The following is a 12,471-nucleotide window of genomic DNA, read 5'->3' as shown; positions in this document are numbered from 1 at the left end:
AGTTCTGTATACCAAATTGGACATTACAACTGATCAGATCCTGATAACAGTAATAGCACAGGCCACTAAAATCAAACTGTGACCAACAGGACTTTTAATAGAGAGTACTCAGTGCTAAATTTCTCAGAAAAAGAGTTAATTAAGCAGGTTATAAATATCATTGTTCAAAAAGATTTCAATTCTTTTTTTTTTTCAATTCTTTTAAGTTAAATAATCAAAGTGTTCTTGAATTTGAAATTTCAGAATAAATTTTAATACAGAATTTATCTACTACTTTCTTTTCAAAATTGTATTATTGGAAAAAGGTGGTGTCTGAGGAAGGGGAGGAAAGTTGATTAGGACTGAAATTCTGATATCTGTTCCAAAAAAAAAAAAAATCTTATGCTGTTGAATTTTTCTCTTTTAAGAGGAGGCAATTAAAATATTTTGAGACATATGTTAACAAAATAAGTAAGGGTGGTTCTCCCTGTGATTCCTTCCAGATCTCTCAGCAGTCCTGAACTGAAAAGGTCAGACTCTAGAGTACTATGTTCATGAAGAGATTGAATAAATCATTCCAACTCCACTTTGTACTAACTTAAAATTGACTTGAACGTGTCTGCCTAGCTATGCATGTCTTCAGGGAAAGTAACAACAGTTTTGTTATTGTAAAGTAAGTAAAATTCCACCCATAATAGTTGTCCTCAATTTTCAGAACCTAATTCATTAGGTAAACAAGCAACTCTTCCTCATACAATTGCTGGATCACCTGGGTTGAAAGATGAAAGCAAGAGTGGATGGGTGACTTGAAAATAATCTTACAGCTCCTCTGAAAGGATAACCTCTCCTTACGCCCTGACCTTTCCAGCTTTGGGAATAAAGCTTCTCTAATATCCTGTTATCTGTTACAAGGTACCTCATAGTCAAAAAGGAAAATACTGTGACAAACTTAGCATAGCTCTTTCTAAAATATAGTTAAGTAATCCCATAGAAGTACAAAAACTTACATATCCATAATTTTTTAAACAATTTAATAGCAGCATCTATTGTTGACGGATCGCTTTAAGACCATTTTTTTCTGTTATTTCTAATTCATAAAAGATGAAAGTGACTCAAATTAACAACAGAAGTCACAATAACCTCAACTGAAAACAGAAATGTTAAAAGTGATTTTTGTGACTATTATATGCTGATATCATTGTAAAACATTAACCAATATATATAATGATTACTCTGTCTTTCATATGATTTCATAGATCTTATATTGACCCAAGAGCTAAACCTCAGGGGCAGAAATTGGGTAGTTTTTTACCAAATTGGTTTAGCTTTTGTTTTTCCTGCATATGCATCTACAGGACATTTCTAGGAGCCTCTTGCAGCCAAGGGTGACCACATATCTGAGTTGTGCCCACGGACATGTGCACGAAAGTGATGCACAATGGGAAGGGTACAAACCCATTTAAAACAAACAAGAAACTCCACGCTTCCTTCAAGGTGACCTTTAGGAGCACTGTATTGAAGATGGCCGAGCTTCTGTCAGGCACCAAAACCCTGCATGGAGCAGGGTGCCACGACCTCATCCGCCACCACTGACTGAACTGTCCATGAGTGACAAATTAGCTTCTATAATGTAAGCCACTGTATTGGGGAGGTTTATTTGTTACAGCAGCTAGTGTTAACCAATACAGTTTTCCTTCTCAATAGTCCCTGCAAAAAATTAGTTCTCCCATCCTAGTAGATTTCTGCCTTGTCTGAAAGGAAATATTCCAGCAGCTGGATTTCTTGATGGACAAGGTAAAAAGATAGGCTTAAAACTATTAGACCGTAAGAAAAAAAAAAGGTCGAGGGTTCATATTTACGTACCTTCAAGTACCTAGCATAATATCTTACATGTAGAATGAAGGAAAGAATCAGTAAGGAAAGGAGTAAATAAAAGGTATCCATAAACAGATTTTCCCTTCCTTGCTCTATTGGTAATACACAGGCCCTGGAAGTACACAGTCTGAATGGGAAAAGAATCATCACTTCTGAAGGTCAATGATTGTATACAAAACCTCTTTACATGCCACCTACTTCAGCTTTAATAGATTGCAGGATAAAACAAATACAGTCCATTCTTGTCCCAAACATATACTTGGTCATGGGGTTAGAAGAAGGGAAAGAGGAGCATAAAGAGGAAAGCCATCTAGCTCAACATCTTTTCATTTTTACTTATAAGATACTGGATGACGCTTCTTAGCGTACTAGATGCTAAATGGTGTTTTAATGGCATTAGTGAACCAAGTACAAAATCATATACAATTTATCAACATTATCTGTTTGCTCAAAATATAATTATTCATTTATTCACTCACTCAGCAAATAATTTATTAAGCACCTATATGTGCTGGGCATTCTAGGTGTTTGTTGTATATTAACACACAAGGCTCCTGTTCTCACGGTGCTTATATTTTGACTGCAGTCTAGAGTAGGGATGGGAGATAAAGAGAGAAATATTAAACAAAGAAACAAAACAATATGATAATTTCAGAGAGTGATAAGTAGTACATGAAGAAAATTTCAAAAATTTGAAAAGTCATTAATTGGAATAGTGGGACTGGGTAGGATTCTAAAAGGCAGAGTGTCATAGAAGATGAGTCATAATACAGAGACTTTTGTCGTTTCATTCACTGCTGTGTCTCCAGCACCTAGAAAGGTCACTGGCATATACTAGGAATTCATAAGCAATTGTTGATTGAGAACAGCAAGAGCAAAGATCCTAAATGGGGAGTCATCTTGGAGTGTTCAAAGAAGAGACAGAAGGTCAGGGTGGCCACAGTGTAACGAGTTAGGTACAGCACTATGTGATAACTCAGAGAGGAAGTCAGGGGCCCTATCATGTAGGGCCTTGTGGGCCATGGTAAGAGATTTAGGTAAGATGTCTGGACTTTTCTTTAAGTTTAATGAGAAGCTAGTAGGTGCCTGTAAGCAGGAGAATGCCTGAATCTTATATATGTCTTAAAAGGTCTCTTCAGCCATTACCTGGAGAGTGTCCTATGGGGACGGAGGACAAATGTGGAAGCAAGGATAGAGAAGGTGGTGACTGGGAAGAAGGTGGAGACCCTGGAAGGGAGAGTGGTGGTCTGATTAGAGACCTGTTTGGTGGTAGGGCTTACAGGGCTTGATGGCATGAAGGAGAAAAAGGAATGCCAGGGAATTCCTATCTGGGTAGATGGTGGTACATTATATTGGCAGTGTCTACTGTGGTGGGGAAAAATTTGGAGGATTTAGTTTGTTTTCACCTCACTCTAATTTAGAAAAAAAAATGAACATCAAAACACCACAGCCAAATATCCATATTTATTCATAGTTCCCTGCCTTTTTCTCCTCTCCCACATTTTGCATTAGAAATTCTTCAAGCTTTTATTCTTAGTCCCATAATCACTGCTTTCTTGTTTTGTTTGTTTGTAGTCTCTTATCGATGTGCTAAGGACCTCACGCTCTCTTGAAATGATTCCCAAATCTGACTCTCACTCTCTCTCTGCCCCGAGTGTTACACCCACACATTCTCAACGTCTTGCTGAACGCTCCCCTGCAGATGTTTCATACCCAATCCACCACAAACCCTTCACCTTCCCCCCGATGCGTCTCCTCTTGAATTAACTACGTCTGTCATCCAGACAAAAAGCTCAGAATAATCTGACCTCACCCCTCACTCTTCACCTCCTAAGCCCAAATAGACATCAAATACGCTGTCTCAGCTTCTCCAGAATTTCTTGAATGGGTCCCTCTCATCATGCCATGGACACGGCCCTGGTCCTTTCCCTCCTGAGGAAGGAAGGGTCCCCGTGGGCAGGGATCTCTGTAATCTCTAACTCTCCACTCATCTGTTATCTCCAAAATCAAGATCTGGTCGCTCCTCTGCTTCCAGATGCCCGTCAGCTCCTCATCTCCCTCAGAAGAAGCCCCACACACCACAGCCAGCAAGTTAAAATCTGCTGGGATCAGGTGTTTGCCTCCCTTTCTCACCACACCCCTCGCCCCAGCATATTCATCCGTGAAGGATACGGTCCTGCCACGTGAGACTCTGCGTTAGTTCTGAAGAGGCCACCATGAACCTTCCCACTCCCGTGTCTGAGGGCTACTACCTCCTCAGGGTGGAATGTCCTTCTGTCTTCTGTCCTTGTCAGAGTTCCATTCATTCTACAATGCCCAGCACTAAGGCCACTTCCCTCATGAAGCATCCCAAATACTCTAGTTACAACTCGCCGTTCCTTCCTCTTCAGTCCCACATCACTTACCTGGAATTCTGTGTTGGAATTGTCCGTTTCAAGTTAAATATATCACCATAAACCTATACTCCCTGAAACAATATTCTGTATAGATGAGGCACTCAAAGATGTTGGAAAAAACATAAGCATCCTATAATGTGGAGAAGTATTATAAACTAAACTGATCAGTGCAATGAAGATACATGTAATTTGTGGATAAATAAATCGGTGATTAATAAGATAATTACCATGATGGATGATTCCATTTTCTAACAACGCTTGTCCCAAGTGAACACCTTCCTCAGGCCTGTGAATCTCTCCAATTTCCAACAGCCATGACACAAATTCACTGCAACAGAAATCCAATGAAGAAGTTAAATCATTGATTTTTTCCCCCCAGGAAGTCTATCCTTACCATGCATTTATCAAGCAGCCATGAAAGGAGTCTCAAAATATAAAGGAATGCTTGCAGTGCATTTCACATACATTTTTTTCACATATGTAACGCCCACAGATATAAATTGGACTCTATTCTAGAAAACTCATGTCCATACATTCAGACTTACCTAAGCTATACTTAATAACTATTCAACTTATTGAGACCTTTAGTAAACGCAAAGGGAAAATTCTAAAGTAGCTTTAACTATAGGTTATTATGCACATAAAAGCAAATTTGGGACGAAAGAGAAACAACAGATCCTAAAGACAGCTAAACGACAGAACTAGATAGAGTAATAATGACTTAATATAAGACATAAACTGTCTTGAAAGTACCTTTCCAGGCACAGAGAACCAGTGGGTTTGAAACTCCAAGAGGGCAGACAAAATTAAACTGCATGCCCTGTATGGTAGACAGACTTCTAAAGATGTTCTCCCACTCCCCGCATCAGGAATCCAACCCCTTGGTTTGTCAATCAAATCCTAATCTAGGTAGCCCTGTGAACGGATTGGCATATGTAATTAAAATCCCATGTCAGCTGTCCTTAAAATATGGAAATTATCCACGTGGGCCTGACCTGATCAGTTGAGCCCTTTGAAGCAGCGTTTTCTCAGGCTGGTGGCACAAGAGGAAGTGAGAACAAGTAAAAGCACAGGAAAGATTCAATGTGCCACTGCTGGCTTTGCAGCAAGAGGGGGGTCATATACCAAGGAATATAGACAACCTCTAACGGAGGGCAGCCCTGGCCAATGGCCAGCATGGAGACGGGGGCCTCACGCTTACAACTACAAACGATTAAGTTCTGCCAACAACCTGAATGTGCTGGAAAGTGGATTCTTCCTCAAACGCTCAAGATAAGAGCCCAGCCCCTGCTCTGCCAACACCATGATTCTGCCCTTGTGAGACCCTTAGCACAGAACCTGGTCTAACTCACCTGGACTTCTGACCTACAGAAATACAGGCTAATACATGGGCATTGGTTTTAAGTCACTAAATATATGGTGATTTGTTTTGCAGCAATAGAAAACTGATATACACCAAAAGACACAGAAAAGTCTGACTACCTTGTTTTCAAATTTTAAAATTACTTGGTAAATTCATTGTTATATCTAAACTGTCATCCATAAGGAATACTCCAACACGAAACCAACCGTCAGAACTGTCTATCGCACACATCTGCTGTGGCTGAGAAAGGCCACTGAGGACCACAGCTCACATCCTGCAGCATTTCGAGAGAGGATGGCGGGCTCCAGCATTTCAGATAAGAGAGGTGATGTTCTGTAACACTTAGGAGAGCTTCAGCTCAGTACTGATTTTTTTTTTATGGCCATGTGGTATCATTAAGAGAACAATGAATACAGAGACTTATTACAATAAAATATTTAATCATGCTCACGTTTAAAAAGCTAACATTCGAACTCTTACATTAACTAATGAATATATTTTAGAGTGGTTTTATTTTTTGCACAGAGGCCAGAGAAGCAAAGCTATGGAAAGTGTCAGGAAATTACTTTTCCATTTATTTCAAAACTAAAAGCAATACATATGGTAAAGCCAAATAACCAAGGGATACGGAAATTCAAAAATGGATGCCTAGTCTACAATGCACATTTTAAGGCAGAAGAAGTTGTTAAAGTTCTTTATATGCTTCTATTAAACAAGAATCATCCAAAACAAAGAAAATAAAAGTAAAGTAGAATATAGTATAGCGGTTAAGATCATGTACTTGGCAATAAAACAACCTGGATTCAAATCCTGTTTCTGCCTCTACCAGCTGCGTGATGTTGGGTTAGTAAATTTAGCTCTCTAAGCCTCAGGTTTTTTCCTCAATGACATAGAATTAGTAAGACTATCAACCCCATAGTGCTGTCCTGGAGTTAAACATAATAGTGTGGGTAAAGGGTTAATAAAACCCCTTCTCCTTCAATAAGGACAAATTTGACCCTGGGTTAGCTTTCTAGCTCTGCTGCCCTAGAAACCTGATGAAGGTCGGGTGTCAGCTGTGTAACTAGGCAGCACTGCTTGTGGTAAAAATGGCTCCTGATGGCTCAACTCCAGACTTATAAATATATGGTGAGAAGCCATAGCCTGGTGTGACTCTCTTGTAAGTGGGCACATGATCTGGGGACCCTGGAAGTTATGCCCATGAAGTTGTTACGAGAAAGAGCGTCTTCTTTGCAACATGGGACTTAGAAACCAAGAGGGGCTCACAGCTGCTCTTTCCCTTGCACAAGAACCTTCACTTGGGGCACAGCCAACACAAGCAACTCTAGCTTGCTGGCAGCTGTGTGTCCTGCTGGGAGGGTCACCCCATTGAAGAAGAGGCCCCCTGCTGCCCTGAAAGCACTGGATTTCCTGGCCTGTATTCTAAAGGGGTTGGGGTTGGTGTGGCCTATGGTGACCTTGTGTGTCTGCATAACTAATTAAGAAGACATGCTAAAATATAATGAACACTGCTGTATGTTACATATGAAAGTTAAGAGAGTAAATCCTGGGCTTCCCTGGTGGTGCAGTGGTTGAGAGTCCGCCTGCCAATGCAGGGGACACGGGTTCGAGCCCTGGTCTGGGAAGATCCCATATGCCGCGGAGCAACTAGGCCCGTGAGCCACAACTGAGCCTGCGCGTCTGGAGCCTGTGCTCCGCAACAAGAGAGGCCGCGACAGTGAGAGGCCCGCGCACCGCGATGAAGAGTGGCCCCTACTTGCCGCAACTAGAGGAAGCCCTCGCACAGAAATGAAGACCCAACACAGCCATAAATAAATAAATTAATTAATTAATTAAAAAAAAAAAAAAGAGAGTAAATCCTAAGAGTCAGCACAGGGAAAAAAATGTTTTTTTATTTCTTTAACTTTGTATCTAAATGAGATAATGGATGTTCACTAAAGTTACTGTGGTAAACCTTTCATGATGTATGTAAGTCAAATCATTATGCTGCACACCTTCAACTTATACAGTGCTGTATGTCAGTTATATCTCAATAAAACTGGAAGAAAAGAAAAGAAAAAAACAAGACATTCTGGTAGGTATTACAGGTAAGCACTACAATCATTTCCATTGTTAGAGAGGAAAGAGAAATTTAACTCTCCCCAGTCTCTCAACTAGCCAGTGGCAGGACCAGATTTGAGAGGGGACAGTCTGATGTGAAGTCTGGGCTATGAACCACCTCTCCAGTCTACTTTTATAGCGTTGACATTGGCATTTACTAGCTGTATGAATGTGGGCTGGTCACACTCCCTGATCACTAGTTTCTGAATCTTTAAAAAATATAAGGTTTTTAACTCCTAAGTATGTATTGGAGGATTGGAAATAATTATCGGAAGAAGCCAGCACAGAGCCTGCCCTAAGCAGAGCTACCTGAAGGCATCCACTCTGCCCTCCAGCTCTGCCTGCTTAACCCACCAGGGATTCCCACTTACAGCCCTGCAGTTGGCTACAGAAACCAAAGGACATACAATCAATCTGCTCTGGGCTGAACAACCAAGTGACCTCCTTGCCTGTTCCTCTGTGCCTGGCCCCTCGCGTGACCCACTTTTTCAGACTCTCCACCTATATCCCTTCATCCTTAGCCCAGCTGTCTAAATTCTGAATTAATTGGTAGTGTAGACTGTGTGTCCTTCATTGTAACTGACTCTCAGGCCCTGTATTCATGTCCTTGCCAGACTCTGTCCCTACAGGCAAACCCGCCTGCCCGCCCGCCCCTGCCTGACCCCAGCCTCTGCTTCACCCCTGAAACACAGTGTATCAGAAATTACTCAAGTCGTGGATGAGTGGATGAATGTCTTAACTTGTCTGGTCAGGATTCCTGGCTCTATGTCCACTCCCTCATCCCACTATGGCCCAGGAAATGCTGATAGTAAAGAAAGATTCAAAAAACACTTAGGAGAATATTTTTTAGAGAAAAATGAGTAACTAAAAGAAAGTTAACACACGAGATCATGAAAATAAGAAAGAAATACATGCATCCAGACTACCAACCCTACCTTCCAAGAAAGCATTTAGGGAACGTAGTCAGTTTTCTTTTTCTGTCTTTGATCAGATTTCCTTGTTTGCACATCATTTTATAAAGTTTCTCACCCTGTTCAGAGATCATTACCCAGGTGTCTTGCTCCATTCCTAATTTTAAACCTATCGAAAATGAAACACAGGACAGGTAACTGAAAAAGTCTCTTCATTCGTTCATGCCTTCGTTAAACAAACATTCATTGCGCGTCTACCATGTGCTGGGGGTTGTGGATACAGAACTCCTATGATAGGGCCCTGGTTGTCAAGAAGCTCATGGGGTACCAGGGAGACAGTCAAGGCAAGATGCCCGGGGCCATATGGCACCTTTGGGCAAACTGTGCCCCAGAGGCACACAGTTTGGCCAGTGCAGGAACAGCAGCTGTATCTCAGACGCTACTGAACCCCTTCTGTAGGACTAGATCAGCACAGCTGGACACGGTGGCCCTGGAGACAGCCTTAGAGGGAAAACTGTGCTACAGGAGAGACGTATTCAGAGAACTTCGCCTCTGCGAAACAATAGGAAAAGTTCCACAGAAGGGCTGTGTTTGAATGCATGGGTATGAACAGGATTTCCAGAAAGATAAAGTATTCAGGAGGGCCTCTGAGGGAAGCAGCACGGAGCCCTGGGTTTCAGGTGACAGGACAGGAGGTGGAGGGGTAAGCAGGGTCCATACTCAACTGCAGTCTCCTCGTATTCCATTCCTTCGATACTGGGAGAACGTCTACGTGTTTTAACCAGAGGGAGGGGGAAGGCAGAGTAATGAAAGAAAGGAAGTTTTGTTGCTCTGGAAACAAAGCTCAGAGGACAGTGTAGGGAACAAACTGAAAGCGGGAGGGTTTAAAAAGAGGGAGACATTTAGGAGGGACCCGCCAAAGTTCAGGTAAGCTCAAGTCTCTGTAAACAATAGCAGGTTTGGATGTTCAGGTGGGTGGAGTCCAGGGGTCAGCTGATTAAGTGAGCATGGAGCTCCAGAGAGATGACAAGGCTGGACACAAAGATTGAGAACCTGGCAGTGCAGACTGGAAGTTAATCTGATGGGAAGAGACAACGCAGAGCAGGCAAGGAAGTTTAGAGGTGACCAGTGCCAAAGGGGAAATCCTGGGAACACTGACAATCAGCGACTGGGACTGATGAAGAACTGTGGCAGAAGAAGAAGAAGTTCTTGGATTATTTTTAGTCTTCTAGCTACTAAATTCCTTACTAAAATTTTTTTCTTTACTATGGAGAAGCCATTAACATTGGTCAGTAATAGTGAATAAGAATAGAGCCTGTTAACATAAGCAGAGTTATAGAATGTGCTTTCTTTCTTCCGTTTTTTTCCTTTCTTTTTTTTTTTTTTGGTCTTAGGGGTATTTACATGCATAGCCATTCTGAGAAGAATTAAGGTTCAACTTGATGAAAAATTCAATTTACCTTCTAAATGATTTGTTATGCTATTTGAATTGACTGCTAGATTCAACAAAACTTTAAAGAGCCAATTACGCATTCATGATCTCTGTTTTGAATTTTTCTGTCTGGTTCTTCATCTAAGATCAGTCAAAGGAGTAAGTATTTTTAAATGTTTTGGAGATACTTATAAAAAGGTATGCTATGAATATTTTAATCAAGGTAGAAACTCTCTACACCCTTCATGGGGAAATACCTAAAGATGGGAGGAAGCAGCTCTTTGTGTTCCAAAATTTCATCACCAATGAGATATTTTATACCTAGATCTCTGAGAAAAGGAATAAACACTGTCACGTTTCTCATCAATTATTTGGTAAAGAAAATAGTAGTTATACAAGCATTTCTATTTCCTAGCTGAATTACAGAAATACGAGTACTTTCAGATAAACTTCATACAACTGAGTATCACCAGACCAAATACTGTTTGCAAACCTAGATAAAAACATGAAGTGAATTTGAGCTAGGCCTCCTTGTGTGAACAAGCTCCTTACTGAGTTACATTACATTCAGTGGCATTATAACAATATTAAAAAGTTAATATTCATCCAAATTGCCTTATTTTATAATTAGAATACCAAAATATGTGGCCTAGGAATTTTCAGTGTACTGTTAAATGTACAGGGAGCAATTGTTGCAGGCCCCACAGCACTGCATTATATTATTAAAGCATGTTTCTTAAAGGAAAACTCTATAATGATGCTTTAGAAATGGCAAGAATAAAGTGCAAAGAAAACGGAACAAATTTTAAAGCAGGTGAAACTATTTGCTGTAAACTGAATGTCTGTGTGCCCCCAAATTCCATATGTTGAATCCTAATGCCCAATGAGATAGCATTAGGAGATAGGGTCTTTGGGGATTAGCTCATGAGGGTGGAGTCCTCACGAATGGGATTAGTGCCCTTATTAAGGAGACCCAGAGAGCTTTCATGTCTTCTGCTAGGTGAGGACACAGTGAGTACTTGGCCATCCATGAAACAGGAAACAGCCCTCAATGGATACTGAATTTTGGTCTTCCCAGCCTCCAGAACTGTGAGAAATGAATTTCTGTTGTTTATAAACCACCCAGTCTAGGGTAATCTGTTACAGTAGCCTCAGTAGACTAAGACACTATTTAAAAGACACTGCTAGCCACAATATAATTATTTTGCTAACTATATAAGGTTTTCTTTAACTTTATTTCAGTAACAACATTGGAAGTATTCAAAAAGTATTTTAGCCTGGCCTTACATCACATAGTTAATCTAAGTGAACATCAGACACCATCTACTTTCTCATAACTTTTGCCCATTTTCTGCTTTCTTGTTAAATTCGAACCTTCACAAAGTATAATAATGCCCAATTCATACACCCACCTTTCCGCCGTTCTCTTTCTTTCAAAATAGCTTCAAACCATTCATGTTTCTCTTCAGGTGTTTTTGCCATACACACAAACCATTTATTTTTGGCTGTGTTATGTATCTTCCACCCATTAACAACAATGTGTCCACTGCTGTGGAAGTCAGCTGAAAATTAATAGGTAAAGGTGAATGAACAGATATAATATATATTCGAGTAACACAATCATTCAAAAAAGGTCCAAAACCATTGAATTCTTCAAGATACCTTTGCTTTATATATGTGTATTGAAGACCATACAAATTTTAAAAATTGAAGAAACATTTATATATTAAATGCAGTCAGACCTCAATAATGGAACATTACTAACTCACAGCATTAACATATTACAGGAAATTAACCACCCAAACTCATTAACATTCCTTTCCTCTATGTCCAAAAATATTGTTCAAGTTCCTAAAGCAATAAAACTTTTTTTAAAGATTTTTTTTAATGTAGACCATTTCAAAAGTCCACATGAAAAGAATTTATTGAATTTGTTACAATACTGCTTCTGTTTTATGAAAGAAAAAATTCTTCTTTGTGAATTCACATTTAATTGTCTTTTTCTAGATCTCACCATAATTTTGGCTAAACTGACATCCTGGATTTGAAAATGTCATCAGCAAACCCTTTCTGGCAGCTCCCTACCTAATGGCAGGCAGAGAATAGACATTAATTGTAACCAGGCTTTACTGGCATCAGAGTCTGCAAAGCAAAGATTTCAAGACAGAAACACATACGACAAATGCCTGAATCAGCATCTGCATCAATTAAAGTGACATCTTCCATTGTCTCCCTCGAGAGACACTAAGAAGCTACGGTGGATTATAGGAGGTAAGCCACAGAACATAAAAGGTTGTGGCACTACACCTGTTTTTGTTTGTTTCTTTTGATCTATTTTATTTGCTAAGTTCTGAGTAGAAGAAGAAATGGTTTGGTACTCATTCTCCCAAAATCTGGTTCTCATAGTCTTTTAGC

The 12,471-nt window shown here is 40.2% G+C and overlaps 1 protein-coding gene across 9 annotated transcripts in view; it reads right to left on the bottom strand.

The window, feature by feature from the left end:
• Positions 1–12,471, bottom strand: part of PREX2 (phosphatidylinositol-3,4,5-trisphosphate dependent Rac exchange factor 2) — a 287,172-nt gene that overhangs the window by 152,966 nt on the left and 121,735 nt on the right. For 6 of the 9 annotated variants that reach the window (XM_082433590.1, XM_082433586.1, XM_082433589.1 and 3 more), the window contains exons 9-12: positions 11,469–11,618; positions 8,649–8,793; positions 4,478–4,578; positions 2,334–2,441 (exon numbers count right to left, since the gene is read on the bottom strand). In XM_082433590.1, coding sequence (XP_082289716.1) covers positions 2,334–2,441; positions 4,478–4,578; positions 8,649–8,793; positions 11,469–11,618 — 504 coding nt within the window. Of the gene's footprint in view, positions 1–2,333; positions 2,442–4,477; positions 4,579–8,648; positions 8,794–11,468; positions 11,619–12,471 lie in introns of those variants that run through there. The other 3 variants (XM_082433587.1, XM_082433588.1, XM_082433592.1) reach the window with 2 other exon arrangements.

The sequence above is a fragment of the Balaenoptera physalus genome (assembly GCF_965194825.1).
Source record: "Balaenoptera physalus genome assembly, chromosome: 17".
NCBI lineage: Eukaryota > Metazoa > Chordata > Mammalia > Artiodactyla > Balaenopteridae > Balaenoptera > Balaenoptera physalus.
This window is presented reverse-complemented; position numbering and strand designations above follow the sequence as displayed.